The following is a 20,454-nucleotide window of genomic DNA, read 5'->3' on the forward strand; positions in this document are numbered from 1 at the left end:
TCACCAAAGCATTGCCAACTTCAACCTTTGAGAAAATGAGATACAAAATTGGAATGCGTCGTCTTCGAGATATTAAATGATATTTTCATCAGGGGGAGCAAAATACGCGTTGTACTCTTTTTTCCTTAGTCAAGGTTTTGTCTCACTGGATTTTCTTGATAAGGTTTTTAATGAGGCAGCACTCAAGGCGTATTATCAAGATGTGTGTATTCTTTTTCCTTCATTAGGCTTTTTCCCACTGAGTTTTTCCTAATAAGGTTTTAACGAGACACAACATCTATGGATGTTCAGAATAACAATGTATATTATTTTTTTTTGTAAAGTTTTAATGAGACACATTTCTCGTGGACATCCAAGGGGGAGTATTATCAACCAAGTAAAATGGTTGTCCACTTTACAATGGTGGATATTCCATTTACTTTTTAAGTGGGTAAATTGCCCACTAATATTTTCCTCCACTTGTAAATATGGCTATAAATATAGCCTTACACTTCAATGTAAAAACACACAAAACACATAAAAGAAGAGAATTACTATTACTCTCTCCATATTTCTACTCTCTCTATATTAATACTTTCTATATATATATATATATTCTCTTGCTCTTCTTTCTTTATAAAGTTGTCAAGTTAGTTAGTTTATAACAATATTTACTTTCTTTTTTCCCTGCACCAAAATGTTTGTGGTGTTTTTGAAATATAAGTAGATGGTTTGGCCATAAATTTATAAAAAAAATAATTATACTTAATTATTAATTTGAAGTTTATGGTGTTATTTTAATTTTGAAGATACGAGTCTAGGAAGCAGACAGGTGGTTGTCAACATACCTACTTCCTAGACAGGGGCAATTCGATCGTTCTGTACTATTTTTCGTTTTAATTTGTTTGCTTTATTTTTTTGGTCTATTATATATTTGAAAATTATATTAAAAAATATTATAAATCATAATAATCAACAACTTGAAATATTTAAAATATATATAAAACAATTCAATTGACTATTAAAATTCTATCGATACCACATAAATTGAAAAAACAACATATATTATTTAAAATGACTAAAAAGTATTTCAAATCACAATAATTAACAACCTAAAAATTTAAATGACAAAAAATTCAGCTGACTCTCGAAATTCTACCAACGTCACATAAATTGAGATATATGAAGTAACATATCTTATTTGATAATAACTTAAAAATATATTATAAATTACAATAATTGGCAATTTAAAAATATTTAAAAGATAATAAAAAATTGGTTGACTCTCAAAAATCTATCGGTGCCACTTAAATTGGGACAAAAATAATAGCATATATTATCTGAAACTTATATAAAGAATATCATAAATCACAATAATTAATAAGTTAAAGTATTTACAAATCATAAAAAAACTTAATTGACTCTAAAAATTACATTTATATAAAATAAAGGGAAAATTATGCGGATAAAAAAAATATTAGTTAATTAGCTAACATACCTATAGTTTGAATTAATTATGGTTCGCGACAAACATTTAGCTGTAATTACAGTTTAACTTTTGTATAATTCGCGCGATTGTACAGTTGAGTTTGTATAATTCACGCTATTTATACAAACACTACAAATTATATATCGATTTATATAAACATTGTGTATGAATTGTATAGTGAAATATATAAACATTATACAAAAACTGAAAATTGTATAGAGAATTATACAAATATATACAAATGCTGTGTGAATCATACAAATACTGCTATAACTATAATTATAAATTATAAATTATAATTAACAAATTATAGCTATTAAACGTAATTAAAAACATATATTGGCCCGCATAGAAGAAGAGAAATATTTCTTGGTTTTCGGTTGCTTTACTTTGGTCTTTGTCATTCGTTTTGGTGGTGGTCTTTTTTATGTTCAGTTGTACCTCTACTTTATGACGATTTTTCTCTTTAGTTTAGTTTTGCAGTTTGGAGTATCTAGTCTCGTCTAGTCTAGTCGGAAGAGGAAGAGAAGAAAAGCATGCTGCGAGTTCCCGTTTCCACTCCAAGCAGTGTATCAAACCAAGGAGAAATGGAGCACAACAACACACAACAGGCTCAATCTCAGTTGAGGTCTCGATCCCACCACCAGTTTCATCCCTCTCGACCTGCCATCCTTGATCTCTTCAATTTATACTTGGGACTGGTAAACAACCTTTAATTTCAAAGCCCTTCCTTTATAAATGTTTTCTTTTCTTCAAATTTTTGTTTTTCTATTTCGCAGAAAAATTCTGGACAAAAATCAGATGATTCTATCAGAGAACCTCCGTAAGTCTACTCTTTTCGTTTGAAATAACCTCTTTCCTTTTATTCACTACTATTATCTCACTCTTCAAATGCAAAATGTTAACTTACTGAATCATCATTTTTACTGTTATCTTTTCTCTTCTCAAAAATACCTGTTATACTTATTATCATTTTTCAACACTCTTATTTAAACATGTAACTGCAATTGATTTCAGCACATAATGATTATCAGCTATCAGCTAAACCTAACGGCTCTATAGCCTTATGAAGTTATGTTTTATTCCACTTGGTAACAAGCTTAATGGGATCTTTACTAAAATGCTTCACTTCACCTTTCATTTCAAACTTGTGCTTTATGATGCCAAAAGTCTTATGATTCATTGCACTGACTTAAAACAAAGAAAAAAATAATGTCTTATGATTGGTTAGAGATAATACAGGAACAAGACACAGAAGCGAGTAACTGCTCTTAACAGAGAGCTTCCTCCACGAAATGAGCAATTCCTCTTAGATTTTGGACAGCTGCAGAGCCAGTTTACTGTAAGTTTTTCACTTGGAAATGTTAGATCTTTGCTTTCTTTTATCTTCTGTGTAATGACACATGCTTGTTCTTTTGTCTGACATGTTATTCCAGGACAAGGAACAGCTAAGTGCAGTGGCAGAATCTGTTCTTATTTCTCTGGTTGTTCATTGCAGTAGTCACGCACCTCGTGCAGAATTTATTCTATTCGCCATATGCAGTTTGTCTAGTATAGGATTCATAAACTGGGATTCTTTCTTGCCTTCTCTTCTTTCCTCCATTTCATCCACTGAGATATCCGCTAGTCAGGCTAATCTACCATCTGGTGCTGTCTCTTCTGCTAATTTAACATCTGGATTGCTCCCATCTTCCAGCACAGTAGTGAGTACCTCCATTTTTCACTCATCAAATCCTGCATCTCCTTTGCCCACTGTCCATGGTATTGGGTCCCCTCTTCAATCAGCAGCTGAACCCTCATCTTCTGCTGCTTTGTCTCCCGTGAAGTCTTCTGATGTTAATGGTACTAGCCAACAGTCTATTGCAAAAGTGAATTTGTTGTCAAGGGATAATGCTACAAGCAGTCTGCGTCAGTTATGTTGCAAAATTATTTTAACTGGTCTAGATTCTAATCTTAAGCCAGTAACACATGCCGAAGTTTTCCACCATATGTTGAATTGGTTGATTAATTGGGACCAAAAGTTACATGGTGTTGATGAATTAGACAGTACGAAATATTGGAAACCAGATAAGGCCCTGATTAAGTGGCTACACAGTTGTTTAGATGTTATTTGGTTGCTGGTTGAGAATGATAAATGCCGCATACCGTTTTATGAACTTCTCCGGAGTGGGTTGCAGTTTTTAGAAAATATACCAGATGATGAAGCTCTGTTCACTCTTATTTTGGAGATCCATCGGAGGCGAGATATGATGGCTATGCATATGCAAATGTTGGATCAACACCTTCACTGCCCTACATTTGGGACCCCTCGACTTCTGCCTCAAGCCACTGCGAATTCGTCCGGTGAAGCAGTTGCTAACATGAGATATTCACCAATCACATATTCTAGTGTGCTTGGGGAACCATTGCATGGTGAGGTATGTATATGTGATATTATTAGAAACATGTTAAAATATCATGTAGAAGCATACTGATAAAATGTGTAAATCGCAATCTGTTTGCTTGTGAACAAAGGAGCAGGTGAGACATCTTCCAGACTGAAAGAACATTTTAGCATCCAATTTTGGCAGTCCTCTTGGTCTCCTAGACATCAACAATGATATATGTTTGATCTATGATACAAATTCAAGTACAACTTTGCTTTATGCCCCACTTAAGTCTAGGAAGAGTAATGCCTGTTTTGGTCTTGTATGATACTTATCCAAAAAAGAAAGATCTTGAACATCATTGTCGTGCTTTATTGCTGAAGCTTATTAAAAACACTGACTTAATACATCTCCCAATGCCAAAGTTTGGTTAAATTAGTCATGGACCTGTTACTTATCGAAAATAAAAAGATAAAAAAATAAAGAAAACTGTTGTGGAGGAATGCAGAAGAGTGGAAAATTTAATAGCTTTTCAATCAATTACTATTGATTTTAATGGCTATTTCTAGTAAGAGCTGGCAGAAATGCAAGGCAAGGCTGCGTATAATAGACCCTTGTGGTCAGGCCCTTCCCCGGACCCCGCGCATAGCGGGAGCTTTAGTGCACCGGGCTGCCCTTTTTTTCTAGTAAGAGTTGGGCAGTTTGGAAGATTATGATATGAATTCTAGTGACTAGTAGTATGTTAGGGATTTTTTGCTAGTGTTACTAAATCTAGAAAATGTTGTGGGATTCTGATTCTAAATGGATTTGTGTTGTTGCTCATAACACACGGACAATTATGGTATTCCGGTGGTTTTGCCTAAACCAATGGATTGGGGCAGCTATTACTTTAAGTTTGATTTTTCGCTTGTGATGTTTAGACGATTTGCTTACAATTTTTAAATCTTGAGTTCAAAGTGCTCTGATGTCCTAAAATTGAATGTACGGTGGGTAAAGAGATAGTCTTGGTTTTGACTGTGAGGTTTTGGAATAGAAATGGCTTTGATGGTAGTTTGTGGAGGTTAGACTGGAGTATCTGATCTGTTGTATGGTGATTAAAGCCTATGTCTAATGCCTTTTTTTTATGTGGTTGGCTGTGGGTGAGATAATTGCTTCCTCATACTCTGGCCATTTCTGATTCTTTAGTTGATTGGTAGAGTCTTTATCTAGTTCTCTTTAGTTGATTGGGTGGAGTCTTTTGTTACCTAGTCCAGTGGTTCTCTTTAGAACTTCCTGTGATTATTTCCTTGAATTTATTAAATCTGTACCTTACCATGTAGGTCATACTTCTATTAAACCTGATAATTGGTGGCCCTGACCAAGCAAACAGAGAAGATCTAATCGTCCTATCTTCAGCTTATGGATGCCTTAAGTTATGTTCCCATGTTTTTGATAATTTTTTTCATGAACTTTGACACCCACTCAAGTTTTTAAAGTGTTTTTTGGGATGAATCTTAACATGACCAATTTTTTTCTTTTGATCGGTAAAATAAGAAGTATTGTTGGTGTAAAAAAAGCAGCATAAAGAGAATGCTGTTACAGGTTACATCCCCAAAAAAAGAGTAAGGACTTTACAAAAAGTGTAGTGAACTAACATAGTATCCGTCTCTACCACATGCTGATCTCATATTGCACGAAAAACTATGCAAGGATATACAATTGAGTTTTAGCTTAACTACCCCATCTTTCTTGTCTTTGAGAACTATCACATTTCTTTCCTTCGAGAGATCCCGCCAAAAAGCTGATGAGGTTGAATTGCATGTCTTCGAAGAGGACTTGGTTAAACCTTTTTTTTGCCAAGCCAGGAGAAAATCTCCTGGCATGCACCACTGGATGTTCAAGATATTAAAGAAGCTCCATATGTTGGAAGAGAACCTGCAATGGAGGAATAAATGATTTACATCTTCTTCCTCATTCTTGCAAAGAGAGCATCAGTTGCATAATGAAAAACCCCTCTTTTGTAGATTATGCAGTGTGAGGCACTTGTCGTAAACTACGAGCCAGAAGCTGCATTTAACCTTGTAAGGGGCATAGCTCTTCCAGATTGTTTTCCAATGCCAAAGGATTCAAGCCTTGGGATGGGTATTTGTTATATTTATGTAGACGGAGCTATTCTAGATAGATTGTCTAGTTGGTTGTAGTATTCATGGCCTCCCAATTGCCACCTCAATAGCTCTTAAGGAGATTCCTTTTTCGGTAGCTGTTGATACTTGTTGAAAGCTTGAGAAGCTTTTAGTTGATTACAAAGTATCTTCTCCATTGATTCAGTCTTTTTTACTCTGTTACTGTTATCTACTTTGTAACCTTGTTTCACATACCTAGTGGTATACTTTCCTGGGAAATTAATAATTCTATGGATAATCCTTGTTTTGGGTACCTTTGGGCTTATTGTTGTTGCACGTATCTGGAAGTGTTTAGATGATAAGATTTTTTAAATTGAGGGGCCTTATTTTGTTAGTTGCTTTTGTTTGTCGATCTCAAGTTATCTGTTATTTATCCTTGTTAGAGTTCAGAAGAGTTGCTGGCATCACATGAGGAGGGATTGTTTTTCTTTTGCAAGGTATGAGTGAGATTGGGTTTTGGGTGGGGGGTGGGGGAGGGAGGCAATGGGCGACTTGGGTTGAACTTAGACGGGCTAAAATGGGTTGGCATGCAGGGGGGATCTAGGTGAACACCCTCGCCCCCTTGGCAGAAAGTTACACTGTATATATAAGGTCTTTTTAAATTTTTTAGTGTAGATATATAGATTTTGAATTTCTTCTAAACACAAGATTAGAGGTTGAATTAGTGGTTTAGAGGGTTCAAAGTTCACCTTGAGGTTCCAAGTTCAAATTTCAGGCACTACATTTACTTTTTGAACCTCCTTAGTGAAAATCTTGGATCCGCCACTGGGTATGTGGCCCCCCACCCCCCACTCCCCACCCAAAGTTTACTTGGTCTATGATGGACAGGTAAAGATGGACTAAAGCTAAACAATGGGTACCCAATCTGCTCAACTTGACCCAATAGACATTCTCAATCATTATAGTAGATTGAATTGACAATACAAATTTAAGTTAAACTGTACTATTTGTCTCTGATTGGATTTCTCTATTGTTTGACTTGGTTTAATTTGTCTATCTTGATATTAACTAGAAGGTTCCTTATTAAAATCTATATTCTAGTTTTACATTATTTGTTGAACAATCTTTAGTCTTAATTTTATTGGATCAAATATTAGGTCACTTTCTTGCTATTAGTAGTTAACAATAAGTTCTGGTCAGAATCGTTAACACATGCAATGGTCTTTCATTTTAAATAGAAACATTAATTTAAAGGATGTTCATCATTTTCAATCATGACATATGAAGGTAATTGAAGAATTTGCTTCTTCTTGTCTTATAAGAATAAGAAGTATTATTATTATTATTATTATTATTTTATTTTATGTTTCCTTTCGTGTTATGTTGTCTATTCTGATTGATTACTAGGTACAACATGGAAAAATAGGGACAGCCTCCAAATTGTAGATAAACTTTTTAGTTTTTATGACAATGCATGAAAGTGTAATGGCGGTGGAACAATATTTAGGAACCAATGTCGACCTCTACCAGTTAATTTGCATACACATAAATCAATGTTGAGCATCTCCACATGTCAATTTGGGTGCTTTTTAATGTAGAAATTACAGCCGGTATCCACTTTTATAGGTACTATTTTTAAAAACTAGCCAGTGTTTTCAAAATATTAAATTTTAGCCCGAAGAGGACAAACTTCAGGCCAAACCAGCGCTTCTTCTCCTTTTCCTTCTCCTTCTTAGCACAATTTGCCATATCAGAAGATAGTCTAAGCTCTCATTTGTTTTCGCTTAATGCATGTCTGAATCTGAATCATTCAGATTTGTCTTTAGGGGTGTTTCTTTTGTAGGTTTGAATTTTTCGGATCTAGATCATTAAGTAATTTTGTTTCTATTTTACAACTATTTATGGTCCGAGTAGATATGAATTATTAAAGCCTATAACAAAGTCTTCGTATCATTAAGATGCTATTCATTCAAGGAGTTCTGCAAAGTTGACATTTCACTACTCCATCCTCTCTCACCTAACAACATCCACCGCTGCCGTTCACCATAATCAACAACCATCGATGCCCACAATTATCAACTACCACCACCCGTTATCCACCAAGCACAACCATCATCATCATCCACAACCATCACAGAGATCAATCAGCACAGCGCCACCACCATTGGCCATTGTTTATAATCATCACCACCAACCACAATTACCACAACAGTCAATCACTACCAACAATAATCAACATCAACTATCACTATATATCAACAACCACGACTATCAGTCACCAACACCATTAGTTGTTAATATCATCCACCATAATTATTAGTCGCTACCACCAGCTACCACCATCGTTAACCACTACTGCCAGCCACCATTAGCTCCGGCTATTACCCACAACCACAGCCACAACCACAACCACAACCACAACCATGAGCCAACACAACTTTTTTTGAATATGGTAACAACAACATACCTGTTTTTTTTAATAAATTTTTTATGAATAAGATAACATTGAAAAGAAATCTTTATTATTAAGTATTCAGAACTTAATACTACATCTAGTTAATCAGATGTGTATTGATATTCAGATGTCTTAATCTTAATACACATCTTAATATTCGATGTGTATTTATATTTAGGCGTTTTAATAATATTAATAAAAACAAATAGGGACTGAATAAGCTTGTAAGGAAAGGAGACAAATAATTATGTTTTAAAAAATAATAAGCAAACAAATAAATGTGAAAAAACTAAAGCAAAAGCTTGTGTAGTAAACAACTTTTCTTAATTTGAGAGTTCTGTAGTGCACAAAAAATTTGAGAAATTAACGCAGTTCCACAATAATCAACTTTGCAACATAATCAACATTGAAGAAGACTTTGCACCATAATCACGCAAACACGCACTTATTGGGTTCTGGTTAAATTATTTATGCATAAGTATACTTTTAATACAAATATAGGGTTTAGGCCATATCTACTGGATTGTGACGAACAAGTAAGAAGAACTATAACTCCGCCCTGGCTGCCAGTGGTGTCTAGGTCAGGTTGCACACATTTTTACTAGTCCATAAAGAACCTGCTACTTTTCCTAGAAGCACATGTACCGGTCAACTTTTCCTAAATGCTTAGGCATATTGGAATAAATATCCTAGTGTGTTAGTCTCTATAGGGACTTGAATTATGAGCTCCCATAGTTTTCATTCCCTTTCATTAACCACTAAACCACCTCATTGGGTGCCCTTTTGGAGTTAGATTATTTGTGACTTAAGGTAATAAGAAGAGTATAGGCTGCCGCCAAGTAGCCTGTATGCTATAGTTATTGTCATCCATTCAAGTCCTTGCAAGTAACATGTATTCTTCATTATCTTTACGATGGGGGTTGTATCCCCGGAAATCCAGTTATACTCGTTATTTACTGAGAAGAACCTTATTGTTCATATTTGAGGCACATTTATGGATGCAGTTCAGAAGTGCTGCACTAGTGGTGTTTGACCAAGAGATGAAGTATGTAACTTGGGCTCAAAGGCAGGTTCAATCTGCATGAAATAATTATAGGCTATAGCTATGATGTTCTTATATAGAAAATGCTATAGCATATGATGCCTATATCAGTCTTCTCTATTTCCTTGTGCTAATGTATATATGTATGTGGGACAGACAGCATACAGGCCAGAACTTTATTTATCTTACATGGACCAGTTGTTATATCTCGTAGACATTCTCATCCTCGTCCAAAAGCTGATATATAATACCTTTGTTTTATAGTTAAAGAATATTTTTGTTGTTTAAATGTGATTGCATTTATTTGGAAATAGGATCTTGCAGCATCCATTCAAAAAGGAAGTCTGGATTGGGAGAGAGCTTTGCGTTGTCTAAAGCATGCACTTCGGAACACTCCATCACCAGACTGGTGGAGACGTGTGCTCCTCGTGGCTCCCTGTCACAGAGTTCATGCCCAGGCTCCAACTCCGGGTGCTGTATTTACATCGGAAATGGTTTGCGAGGCAGTTATTGAAAGAGTTGTTGAATTATTGAAGTTGACTAATTCAGGCAATATTCTCAGACTTCAAACTCTGCTTGAGATTGTGTTATGAGTTGCCAATTTGTACATTTATCAGTTTTCCCCTTTTCTTTCTTTTAATGTTATTATTAATAATACTAGTCGGGTACTGTATCTCTAGCACAGTGCTTTGGCTATGAGATTGAAATTCAACCTTCATTGTCACGTAAAAATAAACTTATGTTAATCTGATAGAAAATAAAAATAATAATGTTTTCTCAGTTGATTCAGAAAGCTCCATCCAAGGGCATGGCATAAAGGAATATTTTGAAAGAAAAGTAAATGAAGACACGAGAGTCTTTTTCTGAATTGTTGTGCTATATGGCCTTAACTTTTCTAGCTTGACAATAAAATGCAATACAGGGTGTTTGCTGTGGGTGAGAACCGTACGCCTGGATGAATGCTTCATTGAGAAAGATCGCGTGCATTCTTGGTTCACATAATATATCATTATCATATATTCTACCTGTTTAATTAGTATATTGTTGATATTAATGATTTGCTCTGTTTCCTAGTAAGTTGCTCCCCCTTTGTGATTGGCTTAGTTTGGTAGCTTTAATATACCCTCCTTACTTTCTGCAGAAATCAATTGCTGGCAGGAGTGGCTTATATTCTCAGATATATTCTTTTTTCTCATGAAAAGTGGATGCGTTGATTTTGTGGAGTTCGTGGACAAATTAGTATTGAGACTTCAAGAGGGTGATCAACAAATACTTAGGACGAACCATGTTACGTGGTTACTTGCACAAATTATTCGGGTTGAACTAGTGATGAATGCTCTAAATACAGACTCAAGAAAGGTTTTCTTTCTTTGGATAAGCTGACTGCTTTTTTACATATAAGGAAGATATAAACTGATTGAACTTTAATACAATTGTTTTGGTAATGACCTTCATGTTTTAGGTGCTAGTTGATTGCATTGCTTTCATATTTATCTGTCTCTGATTTTCAAGAATTACTGGGAAAAGGGGCCTCCGCCGTTGGAAGGTTCAATTTACCAAGGGGAAAGTGGGAAAGTGCCACTATTGGCTCCTTGGAAGGGGTGGGGGTGGGGGTTGAGGTTTCCCATAATATTAGAAGAAAATTCCCGATCCAGGTGCTGAACCAGAAATATGCCATTGCAGTTTCTTTTTCATGTTTAAAGCTTTGGTATCTCAATCTTCTTGTAGAATTTTTGTTTCTTATTTTCTTTTTCTGCTTTTCATGAAGATATAAGTTGTAATTAAATTATGTTTTTGGTGTTTTAGCCTACGGTATGTTTTTTGTGATTTTCACAATTTGCTGTTAGGTGGAGACCACCAGAAAAATTCTTTCATTCCATAAAGAGGAGAAAAGCTCTGATCCCCATAATGCTCAAAGTATCCTACTTGATTTCATTAGCAGTTGTCAGAACTTGCGCATTTGGACACTAACTACAGCAACAAGAGAATATCTGAATAATGAGCAGCTACAAAAGGGAAAACAAATTGATGAATGGTGGAGACAAGTTAACAAAGGTAATCATTTCATTAAACTGCAAGGTGACAAGTCTGGAATAACTTATCCCGAGATTAACAATTAGTACCGAGATAAGTTATCCCTCCTCTTAGGTAGAGTAGTAATGCCGGAACAACTTATCCTGGGATAAAATGGGATAAATGACAAAAGTATCCCTTTAAATTCTTTTTATACTTCACTTTTCACATTCATGTATATTCACATTATTTTAATACCATGTATAATAACATTCACAATTCCTTATTTTTATGATAATTCTTCATATTTTTCCATTACAAAATTACACTATATAAATATAATTTTATTTATTAATTTATTTGACTAATTCTTATGTTTATTTATATTTTGATTTCTCTACCCCTGAATTACATATTCTTTTAGTCACTTGAAAGTTTGTATTTTATGTAACAATTAAAATAAAGATAACTTTAACATTTTACAATTTAAGAGTGAAAATAAAGTGACATAAATAATAAAACCTCCTTTTACTTTAAAAACTTAAGATAGAAGTTTTATTTTTAAGCAAAATAAGATGAGAGTGTTATTTTAAACACATATGGTATAATCATGGGAATGCGCACACACAAAAATTTAAGCTAAATAAGATGAAAGTTTTATTTTAAGAATGAGTAACTAAAGCTTGCAAAGAAAATATAAAAAATTAAATAAAGTAAAGGGTATTTTTGTAAACAAACATCTCATTCTTAGAATTTATGCAATGCATATTATTTTGAATACAACAAACCAAACAATCAATAAGAAATAATTTCAACATAACTTATCCCAGCATAACTTATTCTATCATAACTAATTCCAGCATAATTTGTATTCAAACCAAACGACCCCTTAATCTCTTGTGAAACACTCCAAATTTTCTAATTTTGGATTTTTCTTATTTGTTGAGAAGTTATCAAGGGCTTCTTTTTGGGATTGTATTAAAGTTTCAATCCTTCTCTTTCTATTTTTTTCAAGTTTTGAATAAGCTCTATTGAGTGGTGGTTAGACTCTCTTTATTGTATGAGACAGAGTGCTGATCAGTTAAGAACTCCTAGGTGCAAAAAATGCAAGTGGCGAAAATGAGGATGTTGAGATGGATGTATGGGTATACTAGGAGCGATAGGATTAGGAATGAGGATATTCAAGAGAAAGTGGGAGTACCCTTCGCGGTGGACAAGACGAGGGAAAGAAGACTGAGATGGTTTGGGCATGTGAAGAGAAGATGTGTAGATTGCCTAGTGAGGAGGTGTGAGAGTTAGTGGGGTCGATGAGAGGCAGAGTTAGGCCGAAGAATTATTGGGGGAGGTGATTAGACTGGATATGACACATCTTCAACTTAACGAGGACAACCTTAGATAGGAGGGTATGGAGGTTAGTCGGTAGTTAAGAGTTGTCCTATTACTAGCCTCTTCATGTCTTTGGTATGGTGGTAGTATAAAGTACCGTGTCAGTTGTAGTATTAGCTTATTTATGTAGTCTTTGGCTTTTGATATTTGGTATAATCTGTAGTTTATTGTGTTTAGGTGATCACACATTGTTGTTGTTGTTACAGTTCCTTGCATATATGCTCCACACTGATTTGCTATTAGTTATCATTTTTCTCCCCACTACCATTTTCTCATTTAATTATTGCTTTGATTTGCTTGAGATGAGGGTCTTTCAAAAACCTCTTTACCTCGGAGAAGTAGTGGTAAGACCTGCGTACACTCTGCCTTCCCCAAACTTCACTTTTTCGAATTTCACTGGGCATGTTGTTGTAATAATCCTCGGGCCATTGACATCATATGCTTTACTGAAATAGATTTTGCGGAAAACAAGTTATATTCAATCTTAGTTTGAATTTATTTTATATTTTCTAGTTGACATATATAAATTCTAATAAATAACTAAAAAGACAATATATACCTATGAAGTAAAAACATCAATATAGTAGAAAGATAATAATGGAACTTGATTCAACAAATTAATAACTTGAAATCACTTTTTGCTGCTTCAATATGCATGATACAATGCTCGATTTTTTCTTTTAGAAGTTAGTTGGCAATTTACTTTGGGATCTCTTATTTATAGAGTTGTTTCTGTGATTTAGAAAAAGGCCAGGAAATATCAAAGATTAAAAGAGAAATTACATGTTATTCAAAGAGAAAGGTAAAAGAAAATGAAAATAATGTCGACCCATTGATGATGTTGGTTGCATTAGTAAACAAGGCAAGGCAATATTATTTTTCACGTCTGATTTAGGATTCCAGACAAGACTGTTTTGTTTCACAGTTTATGCTCAATGATTTCATTTTTCCAGACAAGACTATTTTGTTTCACAATTTATGCTCAATGATTTAAAAACAAATTAATATATATGAGTGTTTAACTGTCAATGTAAACAATTTTTACACCATTACATTATATTTATATGTTGTAGCGGGTAACATATCTTTTTTTAACGATTTCAAATATCACATTTGAGGAGGCTTACATATAGATATCCATTAGATAATGTAATTGTGTAAAACAATTATTCATGCTGATGATAAAAGTTGAATTTAATATATATACAATATTAGGAAAATTTGGCCCCCCGGTCTTCACCCTTCAACCGATACTTTAAACAGTGTACAAATTTAAACAAATTCCTTCATTTTGTGATATTTTTTATGATTTCACAAATAAGGTGTTGGCCATCAGCGTATATATTGCCTCCCCTCTTTATTGCTTGCTTCTGTTTTTTGTTAAGGTTTTCATTTCCTTTCTATCGATCATTAGAATTTTCATGGTTTGTAACTAACTCCACCGATTCCACTAAAACAATGAAAAGAAATGTTGTGCACAATAATTTACAAAAATAAAATAAATTAATGCCACTTATGTTGTTTCCAAGGTATCATTTTGACCAATTAAAGTGGCAGCCTTTTGGAGTTAGTTTGGTGGAAATCATGTTGTTATCAGGGTTATGTCTTCACAAATATTGATAAAGGTGTTGCTGCATATAGGGGGACTGAAAACTGGTAGTATCAGCAACTAGTGGTGATATCTCAATGACTCAATTTAAGTAAACCATTGAAGGAAGCTATCCAGTTTCTTTGAATCCATAATGGAAGAAAAAGATGTATAAGGTGATATCAACTAGTCGGAATTAAGGCTTAGGCATGTTTGTAACTTGTAAGATTACATTAGGTCCAATATTTGGTAGGAGTGTCCTTAGTCTTGTAGAATTTATGTTAGTGGAAAGTAGAATATATAGAGAAATTCTAGTCTTAAAGGACCTAGTTATTGAATATTAGAATGAAATGGGTTCAAATGAGTGATGATTCACGTAGCCGATCCCAATTAGCTTGGAATTAAGGTTTAATTGTATTGTTATCTTAACACAGTTGTGAGAAATAAAGAATAAAAATGTTATTGAATTGAGTATTCTGCATTATTACACTTACATTGAGTCGTATTTATAGCACTACATTACAATCCTTCTCTACATAGACACAAGATACTGTATACTATTCTAGTTGGCATAATACATAACCGTGCTCTTTAACTTGGATTTAGTTGACATCTATGCCTCCAACTTTGAGTGGGTGCACAAGTAGATATTTAAACTTATGTATAGTTGAGCAAGGTAGACATTTTCGTTCTATATGTCAATTGTCATGAGATACACTTGAACTGATTTGTATTATGTCATGTAGGACGCGTGTGCCTACTTGTTCAACTTTATATAAGTTACGTGCCTACTTGTGCATACCAAAAGTTGGAGGGCATAGAAGAAATTGAGACCAAGTTCAAGGGCACATTTATGTATTATGCCATTCTATTTTTATTCCTATTCTAACGTTCCCCCTCAAGATGGTGCATACAAGTCATATGCAGCAATCTTGTTACAGATGTAACAAATACGAGGACTAGTGAGGGATTTGATGAAAACATCTACATTCTGATCACTCGACTTCACAAATTTTGTAACAATATCTCCTGAGGGTATCTTTTTGATGACAAAGTGATAGTGAATCTCAAAGTTCTTAGTGCTCTCATGAAATACGTGATTTGATGCTATATGACGGGCTATTTGGTTATCACACACAAGTTTCAGATGACTGCAAAATTTTAGTTCAAGGATCAACTATTTAATCCAATCTAGCTCACTAGTCGCTACAACCATTGCTCGATATTATGCTTCTGTACTAGATTGAGCCACTACACTTTGTTTCTTAATCCTTCATGACTCCAAAGTACCTCCTACAACACAAAATCCAAATGTAGAACGCCTATCAGAAGGTGATCCTGACTAATCAACACCTATATTTTCAACAATTTATTCATGGTTGCTAATTTTATATAACACAGAATGTAGACAACTGCATCACAATGTCTATCACAAGGAGAAGTATAAACCGACTTACCATACGCACAAGAAAGGAAATGTCAGGTCTCGTGACTGTGAAATAATTCAACTTACACCTATATCTTCCAGGATCACCGAGTGGATATCCTTGTCCTGGCAGAAGTTTAACATTTGTCTCCATAGGAGTGTCATACGCACAAGAAAGGAAATGTCAGGTCTCGTGACTGTGAAATAATTCAACTTACACCTATATCTTCCAGGATCACCGAGTGGATATCCTTGTCCTGGCAGAAGTTTAACATTTGTATCCATAGGAGTGTCAATGGGTCTATGTCCCATCATTCCTGTCTCCTCAAGTCATACTTTCGCTGTGAAATAACAATACCTGATCTGAACGAAGCAACCACAATACTTAGAAAATACTTCAATCTGTCAAGGTCTTTGGTTTGGAAATGCTAAAAGAGATGTTACTTTAAGCTAGTAATGCCATCCTGATTGTTCATATGTTGCACTTTTTGGGTGCTTCTTTTGTTATATGTAGAACTATTGAACCCTTTATAAAAATATTTTATTTTTAAAGAAAGTTATTGAATGTTAAAAGCAAACATAGTCGAATAATTGAAGTTTAAGACATTCATCATAGGGAATTTTTAGTGTGTCCTTTTACCTGATTGTAATACAATGAGTTCTTCCCTAATGTGGTTTGGCCTTCCCTAACCCATGTAGATAGCGGGAACTTAGTGCATCGGCTGCCCATTATGTAATCAAACTGCCTTTCCAGCTGTCTTTTGATGTTTCTTCGATTCTGTTTATATCTTAGAAAATGTGCGATCATCCTAAATGGTGAGGAAGAATATTGAGGTCCTTCATCTTAAAAAAAGAATCGACTAATCTTCGTTAACCTTTAGGAGCCGCTAATAAGGATCTGTCAGTTTGGAATCCGGTGATAAAAAGGGTAGAAAAGAGACTTGCAAGTTGGCAAGACATATTTATTAAGGGGGGAGGGAGGGTAAATGAATACACTGTTGAGCATTCCCACATATTTCATTTTATTGTTGCACGCCCCAGTAAGTGTTATAGGGGAGATGGAAAAACATTAGAGGGATTTTTGATGGGATAAAAAAGTTTCACTTGGTAAATTGGGAGATTGTCACTAAACCAAAGTGTTGGGGTGGGCTTGGGGATAAAGATCTTAGGGTCTTTAACAAGGCGCTGCTTCGAAAGTGGCTATGGAGATTTGGGAAAGAGGTGAATGCTTTTTTGAAAGGGGTGATTGCAGAGAAGTATGGGGTTTTCAAAGGAGGGCGGAGGACTAAAAATGTTTCAGTTCTATATGGGCGTGGTTTATGGAGAAATATCTCAAAGGGTTTTGAAGAGTTCAATGTGAATATATATTTCAGAGTAGGTGATTGGAGTAGGGTGAGTTTATGGGAACCTAGATGGTGAGGGAACAACATCTTGATAATCATATTTTTTGACATGTATAGAATTTCTTACCCAAAAAAAAGGTCAGTTCAACGATTATGGAGTAGTCAAGGGGGAGAAGTGCATTGGGATTTGAGGTTTAGGAGAAATTTGCAAGATTGGAGTTTGAAGAATTGCTTCACCAACAAAATATTACTACGGATAACCATGATGTATGGAGATGGGGGGGGGGGAGGCGGAAATTGCATTTTTTTTAGTGAAGTCATATTATAAGTAGCTTTTTCTGAAACTAGTATTGTGAGAAGCTTTGAACTAGGGAGGAGTGTGATATTCCACATATATCGGTATGGATCCATTGGGTACCAAAAAAGGTGTTTTGTTTTTCACTTCGCAAGCTTCGAGGAGAGTGATCTTATTGGCGGAAAATCTTAGGAAGAGGTTAATTACTTGTATCAATTGGTATTCATGTGCAATGAATCAGGAGAAGATGTGCGTCACTTTTTTATACTGTCAGGCGATTTCTTGTTTATGGTGGGAAATTTTAAGATGGTTTGGACTTGAGCGGGTGATGCCAGAAACTTCGAAAGAAACAAGTTTAGTTGGACATTTAGAAGAAGGAAAAGAAGACGTGGGGCATAGGATGTCGCCCCTCTAGGCTCTAGCACTTATGTGGATCATATGGAGAGAGGAATATGAGAGCTTTTGAGGGAGTAGAGAAACACTTTGTACACTTGAGGAATACCCTATTTTCCCTTATTTCTTTTTGGTGCAACCATAAGATCCCTACATGTAAAAACATGCCTGCTTGTAAGGTTTTCTAATTTTTTGCTATACTTCTATACGCGCAAGCTTTTGCCCTTTCTTTAATGAAATTTATTACTTAATTAAAAAAAACAAACTAAGGCCAACTAATTCATTGTCTAGTCAAGTCACCTCATGTAGAGGAGACCGAGGGTAATTTGTTTCTCGTGTGATGTTGGAGTACCTTCTTTTCTAGGGCAAGCAGCAATGAAACTGCTGAACCTAAACTGAAGATACTTTTAGGAGCTCAGGTAACTTTAGCTTGGTAGCAAATGAGGAATTGAGCAGAATCACCTGGGTTCAATTGGTAATGCAGCCGTTCAAGTTTCTGTGGAGTGGATGTTGAGGACATGTTCTTAAATTAAATGTTGCTCAACCTTTTTCTGTCTCTGTGAGTTAAATTTAATGTTTCTCAACCTTTTCCTGTCCAAGTCTCTTCTCTGTTTCGCTTTATTGCAGCCAATTCTATTGAACACAGATAGGTCGTTATGTTTAAACTAGGTTTGGCTGGACCAGGGCATTCTCAGTTTCTATCTGCTGAGTATTACTTTGCCTCCCCAAGCCCTTCTCTGTTTAGATTTCTTTTGATTAGCATTATTGGTTTTTTCTTTTGCATAAAATCAGGGGAACGCATGATGGATTATATGAATTTGGATGATAGATCAATTGGGATGTTTTGGGTTGTGTCCTACACAATGGCCCAGCCTGCTTGTGAAACTGTGATGAACTGGTTAACCTCCGCGGGGGTTACTGAGCATTTACCTGGACCAAATTTGCAGTCGAATGAGAGATTAATGGTGATGCGTGAAGTTAGCCCCCTGCCGATGTCATTGTTATCGGGATTGTCCATAAATTTATGCTTGAAAGTGGCCTTTCAGATGGAAGAATCAATGTTTTCGGGACAGGTACTGATCAACTCTTATGACATTTCTTCTGTATGTAAAAATAAGTTCGGTAAGCGGTACTCTGAGATTTTGTGAAAGTTTGGAGGTCAATCTTGTCCCACGCTTTCTTATGGTTTTATTTGCTTGGATCATGTTGTTTCATTGGATTGTTATACAGCTTTATTATCATACCAACTCCATTCTTACTGGAGCTAGCCAGTATTTTCCACCTTATTTTCTTTTGATGCTTCATTGCACCAGTTAAAAATGTGTAATATCATTCTATCATTTCATTGCAGGCTGTTCCCAGCATTGCTGTGGTTGAAACCTACTGTAGGTTGATGCTTATTTCTCCCCATTCGTTGTTCCGTTCGCTCTTAACTGTAACTTTTCTTTTCCCCTCCTAATATTCTTTTTTTGATATTTAATTCTCTGGCATGTCACCGCATTTTCTGTGGAATTACATTCATTGTATTAAGCTTCAGTAAGCAAAGAAACCTCCTGAGAATGTCACTAGTACAAGACTTGCAGAAAATAAAGACAAGACTAATTCTGTGATGATAGTTTATCAAAGCTCTTGATTGTCTTTGAATCTTCTGACATTAACAACCATTCGCTATCTTGTAAATATAAGAATATCTTATTAGGCTGTAATGCTGTGAATGGTTCCAGTTTGTATTTATTGCAATGTATGCGTTGCATGTGTGCAGGGGTGGACACACCTTGTGTTAAGGGGTATCACCCGACACTGCTTCGTTGGGAAAAAATATTATATGTATTAGTAATTTACAAATAACAAAATAAAGGGATAAAGTCAATGTCATACACATTGCTTGACAACAAGTATCGGTTGGTTCAATGGTAAAGGTCGCCTAACCTCTGTGTGAGGTCGAGGGATCAATCCCGAAACCTAACGTGTTTTTAATAGTTTTGGAAGTCTTTTATGTGGAACTCTGATCTGGAAGCTGTTAGCATGATAATGAGAAACTAAAACCAACTGATTGACCTCTATTTCACGGGAAATTGAGAATGAAAATTGAAAGATATTCTAGAAAGGTTATAAGCAGGTTTTAAACATATTCTTTCATATGTTTCAGTTTCATGTACTTGGCTTTATATACAGAAATTGAATAATAGAACCACCTAAATCCCATAACATCTGGGCTTATACAGAATCATATTAATTGTACACAAGGAGAAAAAAAACTCAGAAATATGATATACTAGAGTACAATTATCCTAAAATCTTAAGAGGATCAGATCCATATGGAGAGTATCTTCCTAGATGCTCTATAATCCAACACTTCCCCTCAAGCTACTGAGTGGATATCTTCTATTCCTAGCTCTTATTAGATCTTGAAACACATTATTTGGTTGTCCGTTTGTAAAAACATCAGTCACCTGATCTTTTGTAGATACAAATTGCATACAAATGATTCCGCTATTTAATTTCTCCTTTATGAAGTGTCTATCTACCTTAATAATCTTAGAGCCCGTTTAGATTGACTTATTTAAAGTGCTTTTA

At 35.0% G+C, this 20,454-nt stretch overlaps 1 protein-coding gene across 1 annotated transcript in view; it reads left to right on the forward strand.

Moving 5' to 3' along the window:
• Positions 1-1,856: 1,856 nt before the first annotated feature.
• LOC129873647 (mediator of RNA polymerase II transcription subunit 23) overlaps positions 1,857-20,454 on the forward strand; it is a 60,006-nt gene continuing 41,408 nt past the window's right edge. Inside the window, exons 1-9 of the mRNA XM_055948776.1 lie at positions 1,857-2,169; positions 2,248-2,291; positions 2,711-2,810; positions 2,905-3,885; positions 9,748-9,982; positions 10,575-10,792; positions 11,281-11,488; positions 18,670-18,950; positions 19,229-19,312. Coding sequence (XP_055804751.1) covers positions 2,005-2,169; positions 2,248-2,291; positions 2,711-2,810; positions 2,905-3,885; positions 9,748-9,982; positions 10,575-10,792; positions 11,281-11,488; positions 18,670-18,950; positions 19,229-19,312 — 2,316 coding nt within the window. The 5' untranslated portion in view covers positions 1,857-2,004. The remainder of the gene's footprint in view (positions 2,170-2,247; positions 2,292-2,710; positions 2,811-2,904; positions 3,886-9,747; positions 9,983-10,574; positions 10,793-11,280; positions 11,489-18,669; positions 18,951-19,228; positions 19,313-20,454) is intronic.

The sequence above is a fragment of the Solanum dulcamara genome, chromosome 11 (genome assembly GCF_947179165.1).
Source record: "Solanum dulcamara chromosome 11, daSolDulc1.2, whole genome shotgun sequence".
In the NCBI taxonomy this organism is placed as follows: domain Eukaryota; kingdom Viridiplantae; phylum Streptophyta; class Magnoliopsida; order Solanales; family Solanaceae; genus Solanum; species Solanum dulcamara.